This window comes from Manduca sexta, chromosome 25 (genome assembly GCF_014839805.1).
Source record: "Manduca sexta isolate Smith_Timp_Sample1 chromosome 25, JHU_Msex_v1.0, whole genome shotgun sequence".
NCBI lineage: Eukaryota > Metazoa > Arthropoda > Insecta > Lepidoptera > Sphingidae > Manduca > Manduca sexta.
Window position 1 is genome coordinate 2511354 of NC_051139.1, and position 14677 is coordinate 2526030.

Here is a 14677-nt window from a genome sequence, read left to right on the forward strand (position 1 = left end):
AGGAACACTTTGAATTACAAAGTATTGTTTGGTATTCCACTGCGCTCGCCATCCTGAGACATAAGATGTTAAGTCTTTTATGTCCAGTAGTTACACGGGCTACAATGTTCTTCACACTGAAACACAACAACGACTACATCTTGCTGCTTGGCGGCAGAAATAAGCATTGCGTTGGTACCTACCCAGGCGGTCTCTCACATATGAGAGACCTACCACCAGTAAATGTTCAAATTCTTCATCATTATCACCTTCATGTACTAAATATACGCTGCTGTTTGTTTACGTTGATTGCAATTTTCAATGTCGTGGTCTCTTATCACAATGCTAACCGGCCGAGGTGGATCGATCGGAGTTTTAATTGTTACTCATTATCTCTGAGTGTATTTCCATATGGTCAGGTAATAGGTAGGTGTACCATTAGTGTACGGTATGCAGTTGTGGTATTGCGACTGGAACAATGTGACGTCGCTTTAGTTTTATTATTCGTACACGTCTGTTGATCGTAATTTAAAATGTATAAAGTTTGAATGAAATGTTATTTCTAATGCTTGTTGAATGTCTTCGGAGAAGTGGTCATTTATTTATGCTGTTCTATCGGTGGTTAACGATGCAGTAACGTTAGCAGTTTCTGAGAAATCAATACTACGATTAAAGTGTTGGGACCGGTTTATTTTTAATACGATAAGTACTTACATAAATAAATTGAAAATATTATGTCAAATAATGATTACAGTGACTTTATCAAAATATGTTTCATAGTGATGATTTTCCGGAATCTACATGACACTTCAAATCCTTTACAGAAGTGATAGGAAACTATACTATCTGTTTCATAAAAGACCCGATCGTTATCAGTGAATCATTTTTTAGCGGAACGTGTAAGTGAGCAAAATGGAGTTAAACGGCCGTATGAAATAATGAGGGTAATGTTTTAAATATTCAATCTTGCTTTTTTTCAATTTTGTACATAGTATAATGGTACCTTATGTTTACGCGATTGTTAGACTTTAAGGCACTGTGAGCTCATTCTGCATTGATTGAACCGACAACAGCTCGAACTAAAATAAAAAATATAATTGTAAAATGTAGTTAGATATCGTATATATACTTTTCTGACGATCAATACGTAGGTCCGTCTATGACCGTAAAGGCTGCAGCCTTAATCGGAGATAATTTCCGACTAATTTCCGAATAATTCTGGGATAGAATAAATACTATAATATGCAAGATTTAATAACCCTGAGTATCAAAGAATATAAATTCTAAAAGGTCAACGAACCTTCATTCACTGTCTTTGTAATTGTAGCGAGAACTGATTGACTCGGAGCATTAAAGGTATATAAAAGTTTCTGTGCTACCTATGCTACGGAAATAAAAAAAAAATAACAATTAAAACCAAATTCTGAGTTAATTATTTTTGTGTCGGTGGGGTGGGTATTTTACTTTGGTTTACAACCATCTGACTTCCTTTGCGCTCATTGGTAATCTCAAAATGCATTATTGTTCATATATTTTTTAAATTATTTAAAATATATCCCACTTTTATTTAAGGCCTATCAGACTTCCTTTACAACATGAGTGCACTTATTGATATTTAAAAATGTGTAATTTTTTTTATACATTTTTATTCATAATCAAACTTCTGATATGAGCTTTACGTCAATTTTATTTCAGGCCTTTACGCGACTCTTGTTGAACGTGTTCATATCCAAATATAATACTAAGAATTTGAACAATTATTGGACCAATAATATCTAGTGCGTCGAGTGCGTAAAAAGAGATAAAATATCAAATGATCTTATAAGGGATTAGCTGGCGACAGGCCGAAGACGCCTTGATAGGGACCATTACAACTACGAAAACGATGAAACAAGTGTCTTATTTTGTGTAGTTTATAAATCTTTAAATTAAGTGATCATTTGTGTTACCAGACTAAAAATGTCTCTTAACAAAGAGGTGAAATTAAACGGACTGTGCAATCCGTCTGAACCAGTCAGTTCTAAGTTGTTAGTAACAGACGACGCGTCGAGAAGAGGTTCTATATCTGGCAGTGTTATGGACGGCCTCACAATGGACTCTAGCAAGGCTCCATACATAGTGTACAAGAGTAGATGGTTAATACTGACTCTATTTGTGTTGTACTCTGCATCGAACTCGCTGCAGTGGACGCAGTACGCGATAATACAGGACATAGTGATGAAGTACTACGGAGTAGACGGGACAGTTGTGTCATGGACCTCGATGATGTACATGATAACGTACGTGCCTTTAATATTCCCCGCGAGCTGGCTGTTGAATAAAACGGTGAGTGACATTTATTATCTTTCATATTTGTAATTTTCAACGTTTTATAAAGATTTGTTGTACTTATAAGTACATAATATAATATACAGGAGAAATCTCAGTTAAACTAAGGGGGTGATCTGAGGTTTAAGGATATTGGAACACAGACAGAAATAATCCATTAAATATAGGCATTAGATCAAATAAAAATTAAAAAACCAATAGTAAAATTGACGACTGTAACATAAATTTTGAAATATCTTATTTTTACCTGCCTGTGTGAAAACTCGATGAGAATCGACTTCCGCAGACTTCGTAGTATCCAGTCTTTCAATCACATTTAGTTCTGGTTTAACGAGTTGGAGGAATTGGTGTAGGCATCTCCTGGTGCTGGGATTAATATTTTCCCATAAAGAACTCCAATTATATTTTCATGTCTAAAATCTTGTATAGTTAATGTAAACCATATAAAAAGAACCGAGGGGTTATGTAAAACATTTGTTCTTTGGTGTCTTCTTTTTCTTCTTCAGCCTTCATATACCCAATGCTGAGTAAAGGCGTCTTCCACGTTCCAACTAGTGCGGTCTTGGGCTCTCCGCATCTAGTCCCTTTCAGCCGTCCGAATGATGTCGGTCCATCTTTGCGGCTTTGTTGTCAAATCATGCTAATCTGATCAATTCTTATAATAGTTTGAGTTATAAAACAAGTAATAAAAAGACTCCAATATTGAGTGCTGGAGTTTTGTCACATTCAAGAGACAATGGATCATGACTCGGAACAGTGGTGTCGATCTGTTCAATTGTCGCGTCAGTACAATTGATCAATTGTCACCAGCACACTATTAGTAAATCATCTGATGATATTGTACAGTTAGCAGTATTCTTGTATTATAAGTAGCAGTTTTATCACCTTTGCACATGTCTTTTTATTATCAAGCGAAGTAGCGGGATATTGACACTTAGATATAAGTGAAACTGTATTTTTCTCACAAAGTACAATACCAAGTGCCGAAGGGATATATTTTTAAATCAAAATTGTTAAACTCATACAATTTCAGTTCGAAGGGTAATGATAGGTAGAAATGTTTACTCATGTCGTTTTTTTATGGTAGTTGGGTTTTAATTGTTTTTTTTTAATTATTAATTTAAAAAAATATTGAAATGGTGTCAACCTCTTTTAAATATTTTTAAACACCAGTCAAGCAGTAAGTTCGTCGCATCATTTGTTTTTCAAATTTACCACTAGATACTAGTTAACTAGGCACGCAAACTATATGATTACTCTGCTAAAATCTACTACTACATTGCGCCTGATCAGAGTTACCGAGCAAAGACTCTTTAGTTTGTTTTAGACTCTAGTGGTTCTCAAGACGGATTTAGTTTGGCCTACTCCACAAAGTTACGATTCAAGGTTTCAAAGACAGCGTATTTTAATGATCTTAATGCAACAAGTTTTGAATATTTTTAACTTAGGTACTCTGTAAGATTTGTAAGGTAAAGTAAATTCAAGCCAGTATCTTTGAAGAGGTAGGCAGTTTTGTAACTAGAGTGACTTATGGTTTATCAATGTTATTTCCGTCCCAAGATGTGATGGGTACCGAACCTATACTCTATAGTATGGATCACGAATACCAATCATATATAATTCAAATGCTTTTTAAAATCGAAAATAAAAAATATTGTGACCTCATCAAGCCTCAAACCACTAAATCAATAAGAGGAAATATTTTATCCCACTTGTTTTAGAAATCCGTGTGGAGATTTGCACTAAAGATTTTGTGCAAAACAATTATGGTTAGTTAATTATATTAATTGTACTTTTTACGTCGCGGTTAATCTATACTTATAATAAATCTGTAGAGAGGTCAATTCTGTACATGAAATATATTTCCAAAATAACTATCAGGGGGTGATTAGGGATCGATACTGATGCCAAAAATGCAATTAGTAAAATTTTTGTCTGTCTGTCTGTCTGTATAACCGTTATAGAAACAAAAACTACTCGACGGATTTTAACGAAACTTGGTACAATTATTTGTCATACTCCTGTGCTGGTTATAGTATACTTTTCATCACGCTACAATTAATAGAAGCAGAGCAGTGAAGGGAAATGTTGGCAAAACCGGAGAAGGTACTCCATATTTTAAACTTCCGCCGCGTGTGCAACCTTAATGGTTAAAGCTACACAGAAATTATGTATGACGGAAATGTTCTCTTTAAAATTATGTAAAAAATATCCCACGACAGCATATGTCTATCTTTTATGGTTGACTCACAATAACACGTGTAACTCCCGATAGCTTAGCAGTTCGAAGCTTTCTCATTATATTTGTCTACTCTTACGTTTATAACACTCTCAGTAATGCCTAATTAAAAAGTTAACATTATTAAAGATTCCATAAAAAAGAATCATAGAAATCGGTATAGAAACACCAAAGTTATACATGAAATACGCTAATAATAAGCCATCACGCGTGAATACTGAATCATGCTATATGCTTCCTTCGATTTCACCAGGATCCCATCATCAGACCCTGACCGGACAATCGGACCACCTGCATATCACCATACATTAAAAAAACATCCCGACAAATAGGGTACTGGACTCATTTTTGTTCTTTACTTTTATCAAATATTTACATAATAAAAATTATAACACAGAAGGAATTTTTAAAATCCGGTAAAAAAGCAACAAGTTATAAGTCTATGAATTTCGGTGGAAGGGGTAATTAACAAGAAACAGAAAAGAGACGAAATATCCACATGTGACGTCATCGGGAATTACGACGCGTGCGAAAGAAAGAGATGTAGCGATATCCCCACATCGCGCCCACTTCTGCACATTACAATATTTTAAATATGAATTACTTACTCGCTCATTTTTTAACCAATTTTTACGCAGTTTTCGCAGGAGTACTTCTTTTTCATATTATTAACCATTATATATAGAATAATGGACAAAATCAAGCATAGGCCGGTCCCCTATTGAGCACCTCCTCCATTTTTGAAGTCCGAAATCAACGCGGGCAAAGCTGCAGGCGGAAGCTAGTTGTAAATAAAATAACAATGCCTGTGAATAATATGATTAAATGCTTATTATGCATAATAATCATTTCAACCTAAAAACGAATATTTAACCAAATAAAAAATTAACACGAAGGTTGTGAAGTAGTAAATAAAGAAAAAAAAAACGTCACAATAGCGTTTTACAAAATAGATGGAAATAAATAGGATTAACATAAAAACTTCATTGTTGAAGGAGCAATAAGAAATATTAAAATTTAAATATAAAGCGGAGGAAAAATAACGTTTCATCACGACAATCGTTCGAACATTTAGGAGCATTTCTATAGCTATATAAATAACTTAAGTTTAAATTATAATCACTAATAACTTGTTGTTACTTACAACGTAACCTTTTGAGTGATTTTAACCAAGAGCTCGGGCCGAGGCCTTTATGTTTTGTACCCGTCTGGATAGCATAACCTGGAATCAGATGCTCATGGAAAATATTCGGCAAAGTAACTCGTTCTTTGAGTACTTGCTTCGAAGTCATGGATGGGGTAAAGAATGTAGAGGGAAATGAATATCCATGTTATTAATAAATTGATATTCTACGTTAACATATATAATGCTGATAGTACTCCGTTTGCGACCACCGTTCTAAGGTGTTAAAATCCGCCATTGTGATTTACGTAAGCGTATCGCGGGATCTGCCTATGTATATGCGGATCAAATAAGCCGGCATAATTGTATCGACTGGGGAGGGATAGAATTCTTTCATCAATCGACATTCTCTTTAGACCCTTACTCCGCTTGCCATCAGGTGCAGTGGGGTCACTTTACCGTGCCTCTAAAAATGGGGCTGGTATAAAACTTGATTCATAAAAAATAAGCCAATTAGATGTATCTAAGGTGCGTGTGGTGTATTTTTTCCGTTCTTCCTCGTATAACGGAAGTTCAAGGTCATGGCCTTGACATTGCGCGCGTGAGTGACCGTGGGTGAGTAAACAAGTTAACAATGACCGGTAACTAATCTGTTTATCAACACTCGATTACGGATTGATTCTGTTGTTATATTTAGCGCAGTCATTTTCAATTGAGCTACAATTAGTCCATTGAAAAGTTACATTTGGGGTTGCGTTTTTTAGAGGACGCAATTTTATTTTTTTAAAGTGTAGGGGGGGTCAGTCTAAAGCTAAAACCAAGTTTGTGGGGTCGCCACCCTTGTCCCACGGCCACCATCTTGAAAATAGGGGTTGAAATGGTTTTTACGATGTATCTCTTAAACTATTTATCTGACAAAAAAAATGTATAAATATTTTTTGTTGCAAATTAAATTCTCTACAACTTTGGTCTAGTAACTTTTGTCGTAGAACTATAAATAAAAAAGTTATAAGCGATAATGTTAAGAAATTCAATGTTAAGCAATGTCCATTGCAACGTCATCAGAACGTGTGTTTATAAGGTTCATAATACTTTTTTTTTGTACTCTCATTAATACCCAAATACCCAAGGGACCATTAGGGAACAAAAGAACATCTGCCTGCTATTATTATTATTATTTCTAACCTCTCTTATTGTAAGAATAGCTGATAATATTGTGTTGAAGTTGTCTTCAAAAACCACTCAAAACCAAAAAATAATTTCACATAACAAGTATATATTGGATACAATTTTGGAGTCGGTGCCTAATTAAAATTGCTAATTAGCTATATTTGTTGCATAGTCCATCTATGAGCTAAATTTCTTTCAAATCAATTAAAAGGAGTGTAGGTTTGCGTGTACTACTAACAAACATACACAGTGAAAGGTGCAATACCAAGCACATGTATGGTGTTTCATCTTTTTATTTCCTCTTTTTTCGAGGCAGGGAGTGTAATACACCCATATTTGACCAGCCATATGTAACAGGGGAAGTATTTGGGTAGTGTACAGTTCACAAATTTAAATATTTCCTTAATAGCTTCCATTTGATGTGCTGCGGCGGTGTGTTTATCTCCGGTGACGATCTGATTTGCTGACTTTGTACGCTGGTAACACATTGTTTTCGTATATTCGTTAATGTATTTATCTAGCTTAACTAGCAATTTTAATTAGGCACCGACTCCAAAATTGGTATCCAATATATACTTGTTATATGAAATTATTTTTTGGTTTTGAGTGGTTTTTGAAGGCGGTTTAATATTTTGTTAAAATTATTTTTACTTTTTGCTTTTTTGTGTTAGTAAAAAATAGACCGTCTCAATGGCATAGTTGTGTTTCGCTCACGATACGACTATCGCGCTGAGGAGTTACACCTCTGAGTACCACTGAAAATGGGAAAAGGTGTGATGCTATATATATATGTATGTATGTATGTAAGAAGTAGAGTCAACTAAACCCAACACAAAAACACAACTAATGTGTTTCGCACGCAGTACGACTATCGCAATGAAATGTTACGCCTCTGCCTACCCATGACACGGGGAAAAGGTGTTATGTTATATGTATAAGTATGTGAGAAGTACAGTCAACCAAACTCAATGCAAAAACATAACTAAATACGTCACAGGAAAACTAAATTCGCGATTTCGTTTTCTTGGACGACATAATTATTATAGTTTTTTTTATTTTAAAACCAAACTACCGAAGCGATGTTGAAAAAAATTTTATGGGACCAATCTGGAGAGAAATTCTTTCGAATAAAAAAAGAATTTTCCAAATCGGTTAATAAATGGGCGAGTTCTGAAGTAACAAAAAAAAAAAAAAAAAATTCACGTCGAATTGATAACCTCCTCCTTTTTTTTGAAGTCGGTTAAAAATATAAATAATATATAAATGGGTAAATTTGTGAAAATATTTGGATGTTTGTTAGAAGTACGGCAACACCTGGACGGATTTTGAATAAATTTGGGGCATAGATAATGTCTTGGATTGACATAGAAGGTCCTTCTTGTCCAAGAAAGCTGACAGTGGGAATTTTATCTTGGGGGAGTATTTTAAGAAAGCGATGCTGAAAGTATAATGTAAATCAAACATGTAGTTAATATAAATAGGTCGATAACAACAACTTTAAGTAAGGCTAACGGGATCGGAGGCAACATAAACTAAATTGGTTTAGAAATAATAATACACAGCACTTTCTCATAATTTAAAAATCCTGAAATCTTTTGTAATAACCCTGCGCTCAATGAGCTTTCTAAGTACATTCCTTAATTTTGATATAATACAAATTCTTGATGCAGAAAAAAGTGGGATTACGTTTAATAATTTCTATCATATATTATCTTATCATTGGTTAGGCCGTATATAATGTTTCTAGTGCCGATAAAAGAACTATAAAAAAAATATTACGTATTCGCATTGTAACAGCGCAATCTCGAGACGGAGAAATAAATTTTGTTACTCTTATCGACTGTTTAACGTCTGGTTTATTATCGATACGCTGTATTGAAGAGTATGTGCGTTTACTTATAATAATTTGACATTGATCTTCAGGCTTGAGAGATATTCTTGATAAGAATTTACTATTGCTAAGGACTTAGGCCTACGACAATCGATTTTAAAAAAAAAACGAAATGAACATAAAAGATAAAAATACGATAAAGTTTTGCAGATAATGAATAATAAAATAGATGTTGTACATCTGTAAACAACTTAAAATTATCTAAATTGCATTTATTTACTTTTGATCATTGACGTATATTCTATAGACACGATCGTTCATATCAACTATTTGTTCAAATTTGAAGTAAGAACTAAAGTTCGCTGCAGCGCTAAAACATCAATCGTCTTCTAACCAAACTTTAAACATGCAGTGCTAAAGCGCTTTCAATAGAGTATAACTAAAATGCCAACTAAAATCGGATTGCAGTACACTTCAGTTGAACGCAGTGAGTGATGGGAACGCCAGATCTAGTACATATAATATATCGATTGTTTTGATAAATGAATTGCTCGACAAAGAAATTAGGTTTAAGATTATTGGTAAAATAAACAAATAAACAACGAAAACCCATAAATCTAGTGCTTTCTACGTGATGCGATACATCACAAAGTTTTTCAATACAATGGCACGGCCATATCTAACAACGATTTCGTTTAAACTGTGCTAAATGATCCGTAAAGATTAATGGCCGGTGCGCTACATCCTTTCAGACAGTAATGTTGCAAAGTTCACGACGATTGACTTGATTGGTGGGCTTTGAATGACCAGCAGAGGTCTATGCGAGAATGTATAGGGTTGGCTAGATGCTAGAATTATTATATGTGGCAATCGGGTTAGGAAGGTACTTATTTAGATTACAAGCAGCGGGCCATACTGGAATGTATAGGTTTTGCTAGCTGGTAGAATTCCTATATGCGGCAATCGCTTTGGGAAGGTACGTACTTGAAGTTCGCCAGTGTCTATTTACTGCTACGAAAGAGCAAGAACAGTCTATTAAGTTTTTTATATATATGCACGGCAAAGTGACTCCATTGCACCTGCAGGTAAGGAGTGGGGTCCAATAGAATGTTTACTGATGTTAGATGATTACTCACGGTAGTCGACACAATTATGCCGGCCTATTGAAACCGAATATACACGGGCTGATCCTGAACGCAACACACTACGTGAGCCAATATTGCGAGTTTTAATAGTTTGTACGGCGGTCGCTATCGGGACGGATATTAAATATATCCTACCACCAGCTATGTTCCGGTTTAAAGGATATTGTAGCCAGTTTATTTACTTTGAATTACAAGATTTACATACCATCGGAAGTGTGCCTCGCTCGTCCCATCTTTCAGTTGTGTTCAAAGATGTTATGTAAGTATGTTCAAGGATGTAAGCTGGTTTCAGATTTGAATTTTGGGTTTGAGGCTTTAGTGAATGACATGATAAATATTTTTGCCTTATGTAATATCGCAATTTTAATTAAATCTAAATGATACAGATATTAGGATTACGATTGGTTAAGATTTGAAGACTTTTACAATGCTAGTTAATAAGACTATGCTTATGGTATTATATTAATGTAGGTGGTAATCACATTATCTCAAGAGAGGCTGTTGCCTTATTCACAAATATCAATAAATCCTTGATATTTTATTATTGTTATTTGTGAATAAATGCGTTTATTCACAAATAACAATAATAAAATATCAAGGAATCGAATAAATATCTTTATTTTTAACATTGTGCATATTTGCAGGATCAAACGTGAAAATATTATACGTCAAGAAGGAAGAAGCGATGTTCCATTATCATAATATTATTCTCTAGGACGATGTGTTAATATAAATTCTATCCATGTTGATAGATGACAGGATATTACGAGAAGTCAGGAGATTGACTTTCATATACGGTTTGAGGACATTAGTGATCGGGATTTTGATATATATTAAACGCAGCTTAGCTTCTAGTTGTAGTTTCGTAGAACTATTTTCTACAATTATAATACAATTTACTAGCTTCATATTAACGTTCCACTGTCGGGTACGAACATGCAAAACTGGCTGATAGGCTTTTCTTCTACAATGCTGACTTAATGAAGGCTAATATTTTGACCCCTGAAATGATTATTGAGAAAACTAATATACAAAGGTTTCCTCACAAATGGTATTTCTTCAAGTATCAAATGTTAAGCGATAATATTATGGAATACGATATTTTTTGTTAAAAATAATTGTGCGCGACGGACAAGAACCTAGAGCTTTGTTTCGACAATCCGTTTTATTCTGGCTAAGGTTTCATGCGTTGGTTCATAATCAAATTCAGTTTCCAGCAATATTGTACTGTCTTATATCGCTACGACTACGATGTCGCTTGAAAAAATTTTATAATCGATATTGATGGTGGTCATAGCTCACTCAGTAGATGGGATTTGAAAATGTGAGAATGGAAGAATGTCACTTCGATTCTCGGATACGTTCGACACTGTTAGTATAGTATGTCGTAGTTTTTCTATATGGAGAGTTAATTGCTAGTTCTGGTCGCTATAATATCGTCAGGTAATTGTTATTTTCTAAAGGTAGTGCTGTAACAATATACTCTAGGATTTCTATAAAGTAAACTTCATAATCAAGACGCCCAGATTCGCCCATTATGTTCAGTCTGACTTAATTCAAAATATCACTTTTATCGCGTGTCATTTAACTTTAAAAACTCCCCGAAAAGTTCCAGCCGACTGCCGCAAAATCTATATGTATATTATTCAAAAACTTTGTGGTTTTCATTTTGACCGCCAACTTTTCTCTACCTTTCAATATTTTTCCACCAGATTAAACAGGAATTGTCCAAAAACAAACATGGCGCGCCGAAAGCCGCCGTCGTTACGTACAAAGCAACTTGGGTAATTAATCTCCATTTTGTTTTCACAAAAGGGACAATGGGACGCTTTGGTGTTAAAATTAAAACTCAATTTTGTTTTGTTTGTTTTTCGTGTCGTTTGCGTAGCGGAAAAATCTATTGATTGTTTTAATCTTTTTTTAATTTGTATAAATTAATTATTATTCATGTGCTCCGTGGTGGTTCGCTGTTTACTAAGTTGCATAACTACACCGATAGATGGCGTGAGTTGATCATTAGCGAAAGCTATATTTTCTAAAGTTAATAAAATAAAAATGGCAATAAATTATGAATGAATCGTGATAGCTAGTATTTATATAATAATGGCTCTATGTCTTACTACTGCGCAGGAATCGCCTCCACTATTTAAATAATAGTAAATACCTACTTAAGTAGTCTTCTACACATGTAATAACAAATTTTCAAAACATCATGTTCGTTAAAAAATTATAAGGCTCGACCGAGATCTCGGTTTCGGTCTCGGTCTCGGCATTCTCGGCTATAAAACCAGCCTGAGAATTTTGTCTCGGTTCTCGGCTAAAAACCGCCGAGATTCTCGGCAATTACCGAGACACTTTGTACGGAACAGAATGAGATTCAAATCAGCGCGCGGCCATATTCGTCGCTCGGTGTGAGTGAGTGAGTAGGCAGTCTGCGTTGTGATTGGTTGGAGTCCCAGTTCGTGAACTGCGGCCGCCTTCGTGCCGTTCGTTCACGGTTTATTTAGCCTTTGTTGATTGTTGTTAAATTGAAATTAGTTAAAATATTCTAGTTAATAAAAGTAAGTAACAAACCCACATTAGGCCAGCTTGGTGAATGCCTAAACCCTCTCAGTAGTAAAGGAGAGATGTTCCCAGCAGTGGGATCCAATATTTAATACATCGTATAAATTGTATAAATGTAAGTACTTTTTAACCGACTTCAAAAAAAGGAGGAGGTTATCAATTCGACGGGAATGATTTTTTTTCTTTTGTATGTTTGTTACCTCAGAACTCGCTCATTTATGAACCGATTTGGAAAATTATTTTTTTATTCGAAAGAATTTCTCTCCAGATTGGTCCCATAAAATATTTTTCAACATCGCTTCAGTAGTTTGGTTTTAAAACCTAAAAAAACTAGAATAATTATGTGGTCCCAGAAAACGAAATCGCGAATTTTGCTTTCCTATGACGTTTTTAGTTATGTTTTTGCATTGAGTTTGGTTGAGTGTACTTCTCATATACTTATACATATAGCATAACATCTTTTCCGAGTGTCAGGGGTAGGCAGAGGCGTAACATTTCAGCGCGCTAGTCGTACTGTGTGTGAAACATATCAGTTGTGTTTTTGGGTTGGGTTTAGTTGACTCTACTTCTTACATGCATATATATAGCATCACACCTTTTCCCCTTTTCAGGGGTAGGCAGAGGTGTAACATTTCAGCGCGATAGTCGTACTGCGAGCGAAACACATTAGCTGTGTTTTTGCGTTGGGTTTAGTGGACTCTACTTCTTACATACATACATATATATAGCATCACGCCTATTACCCTTTTCAGGGGTACTCAGAGGTGTAACTCCTGATACTTGATGCTATATGATGAAGGTGTGATGCTATACATATATAGCATCACACCTTTTACCCTTTTCAGGGGTACTCAGAGGTGTAACTCCTGATACTTGATACTATATGATGAAGGTGTGATGCTATACATATATAGCATCACACCTTTTCCCCTTTTCAGGGGTGTTCAGAGGTGTAACTCTTGAGCGCGATATTCGTAATAATTACTTAAGTAATTACTAATTCATTTATTATTTACAAAAGCGTGACCCAATAAAATTTCCAAATAACCATAATCCAAAGATCGAAGTTTAAATTTGGAAGTTAAGTTATGTATAACTGCTGACCGAGCATAATCCTTAATATTAATGGCGGGTCCTGGGATGTAAATTTCCTTTACATAACATGACGGATGGAAACCTTATTTTTGTTACAATTTGGTATAAAACGAATTGCGTAATGTAAGTATTTTTTAAATGTTTAACAGTAGACTGCTGAACAATGATGCCTGAGTTTTATAGCCGCCTATGAAATTTATTTCTTTTTTGTTATTGCTTTGAATGACGAGACGAGCTTGCCGTCCGCCTGATGGTAAGCGATACGACCGCCCATAAACATTAGATAAACCATCCGGCACCTTTATTTCAAAGTATTAGTTAGTATTCCATTTCGCTCGCCATCCTGAGACATGATATGTTAAGTCTTATTATGTCCAGTAGTTAAACTGGCTACAATGTTCTTCAAACCGGAACACTACAATAACTACACTGCTGCTTAGCGGCAGAGATAGACATTGCGGTGGTACCTACCCAGGCGAACTCACACATATGGGAGACCTGCCACCAGTAAATCTCCCAGATTTTCAATGCTTATAATGTGAAGGGACAATCTCAAAATAAATCTGGGAGATTTTTCGAATTTATGCCGTTCGTCTTGACTATAGTACACCATTTTAGACCAACAAGACTTACCGAAACGAACAACCACATTAACGTTTTTCATTTGTTCCGGTCGTTTCGTTAGTATTGAGTCTGAGTCAAGTTGTAACACGGAGACCGTATTTTAATTTAATTACTTTCTCCCAAAAAACCGACAGTAGTTTAAGTGTAAAAGAGATCAGCTTCCTTTTAAAATAACAACTTCTAACACAAAGGCACAAAAAATAGAACTGACCTTTGACCCTTATCGTACATTAATAACAGCTACTAATGTCGGATATAAAGTTATAGACAATCAAACTATCACTTAAAGTTTCAAATTCAATATCACTCTATGTCTTTGTTAGTCTATCAAATTTAAACTGCGTGGGCGCTATGTTGAAACTAATTTACCTATACTTACTTAGTTCAAAATGAATAATACATATAATCTAGACAATATTAGTTTCTACAAAATAGCTTTTTGTGTAATTAAACATTTTAGAATATATAATACTTAGTGATACTCACTGAATAAACTCAAAAAAATCTGTATCTAGTAAATAGTCAATAAAGGGTGAACAGAACAAAGAAGTAGACTGATTATTACTTTCATCTGTCTT

The 14677-nt window shown here is 34.8% G+C and overlaps 1 protein-coding gene across 1 annotated transcript in view; it reads left to right on the plus strand.

Annotated features, from left to right (window-relative positions):
• The first annotated feature begins 1685 nt into the window (after positions 1 to 1685).
• LOC115440765 (uncharacterized MFS-type transporter C09D4.1) overlaps positions 1686 to 14677 on the plus strand; it is a 56925-nt gene continuing 43933 nt past the window's right edge. Inside the window, exon 1 of the mRNA XM_037442621.1 lies at positions 1686 to 2304. Within this exon, the coding sequence (XP_037298518.1) occupies positions 1939 to 2304 (366 nt within the window). The 5' untranslated portion in view covers positions 1686 to 1938. The remainder of the gene's footprint in view (positions 2305 to 14677) is intronic.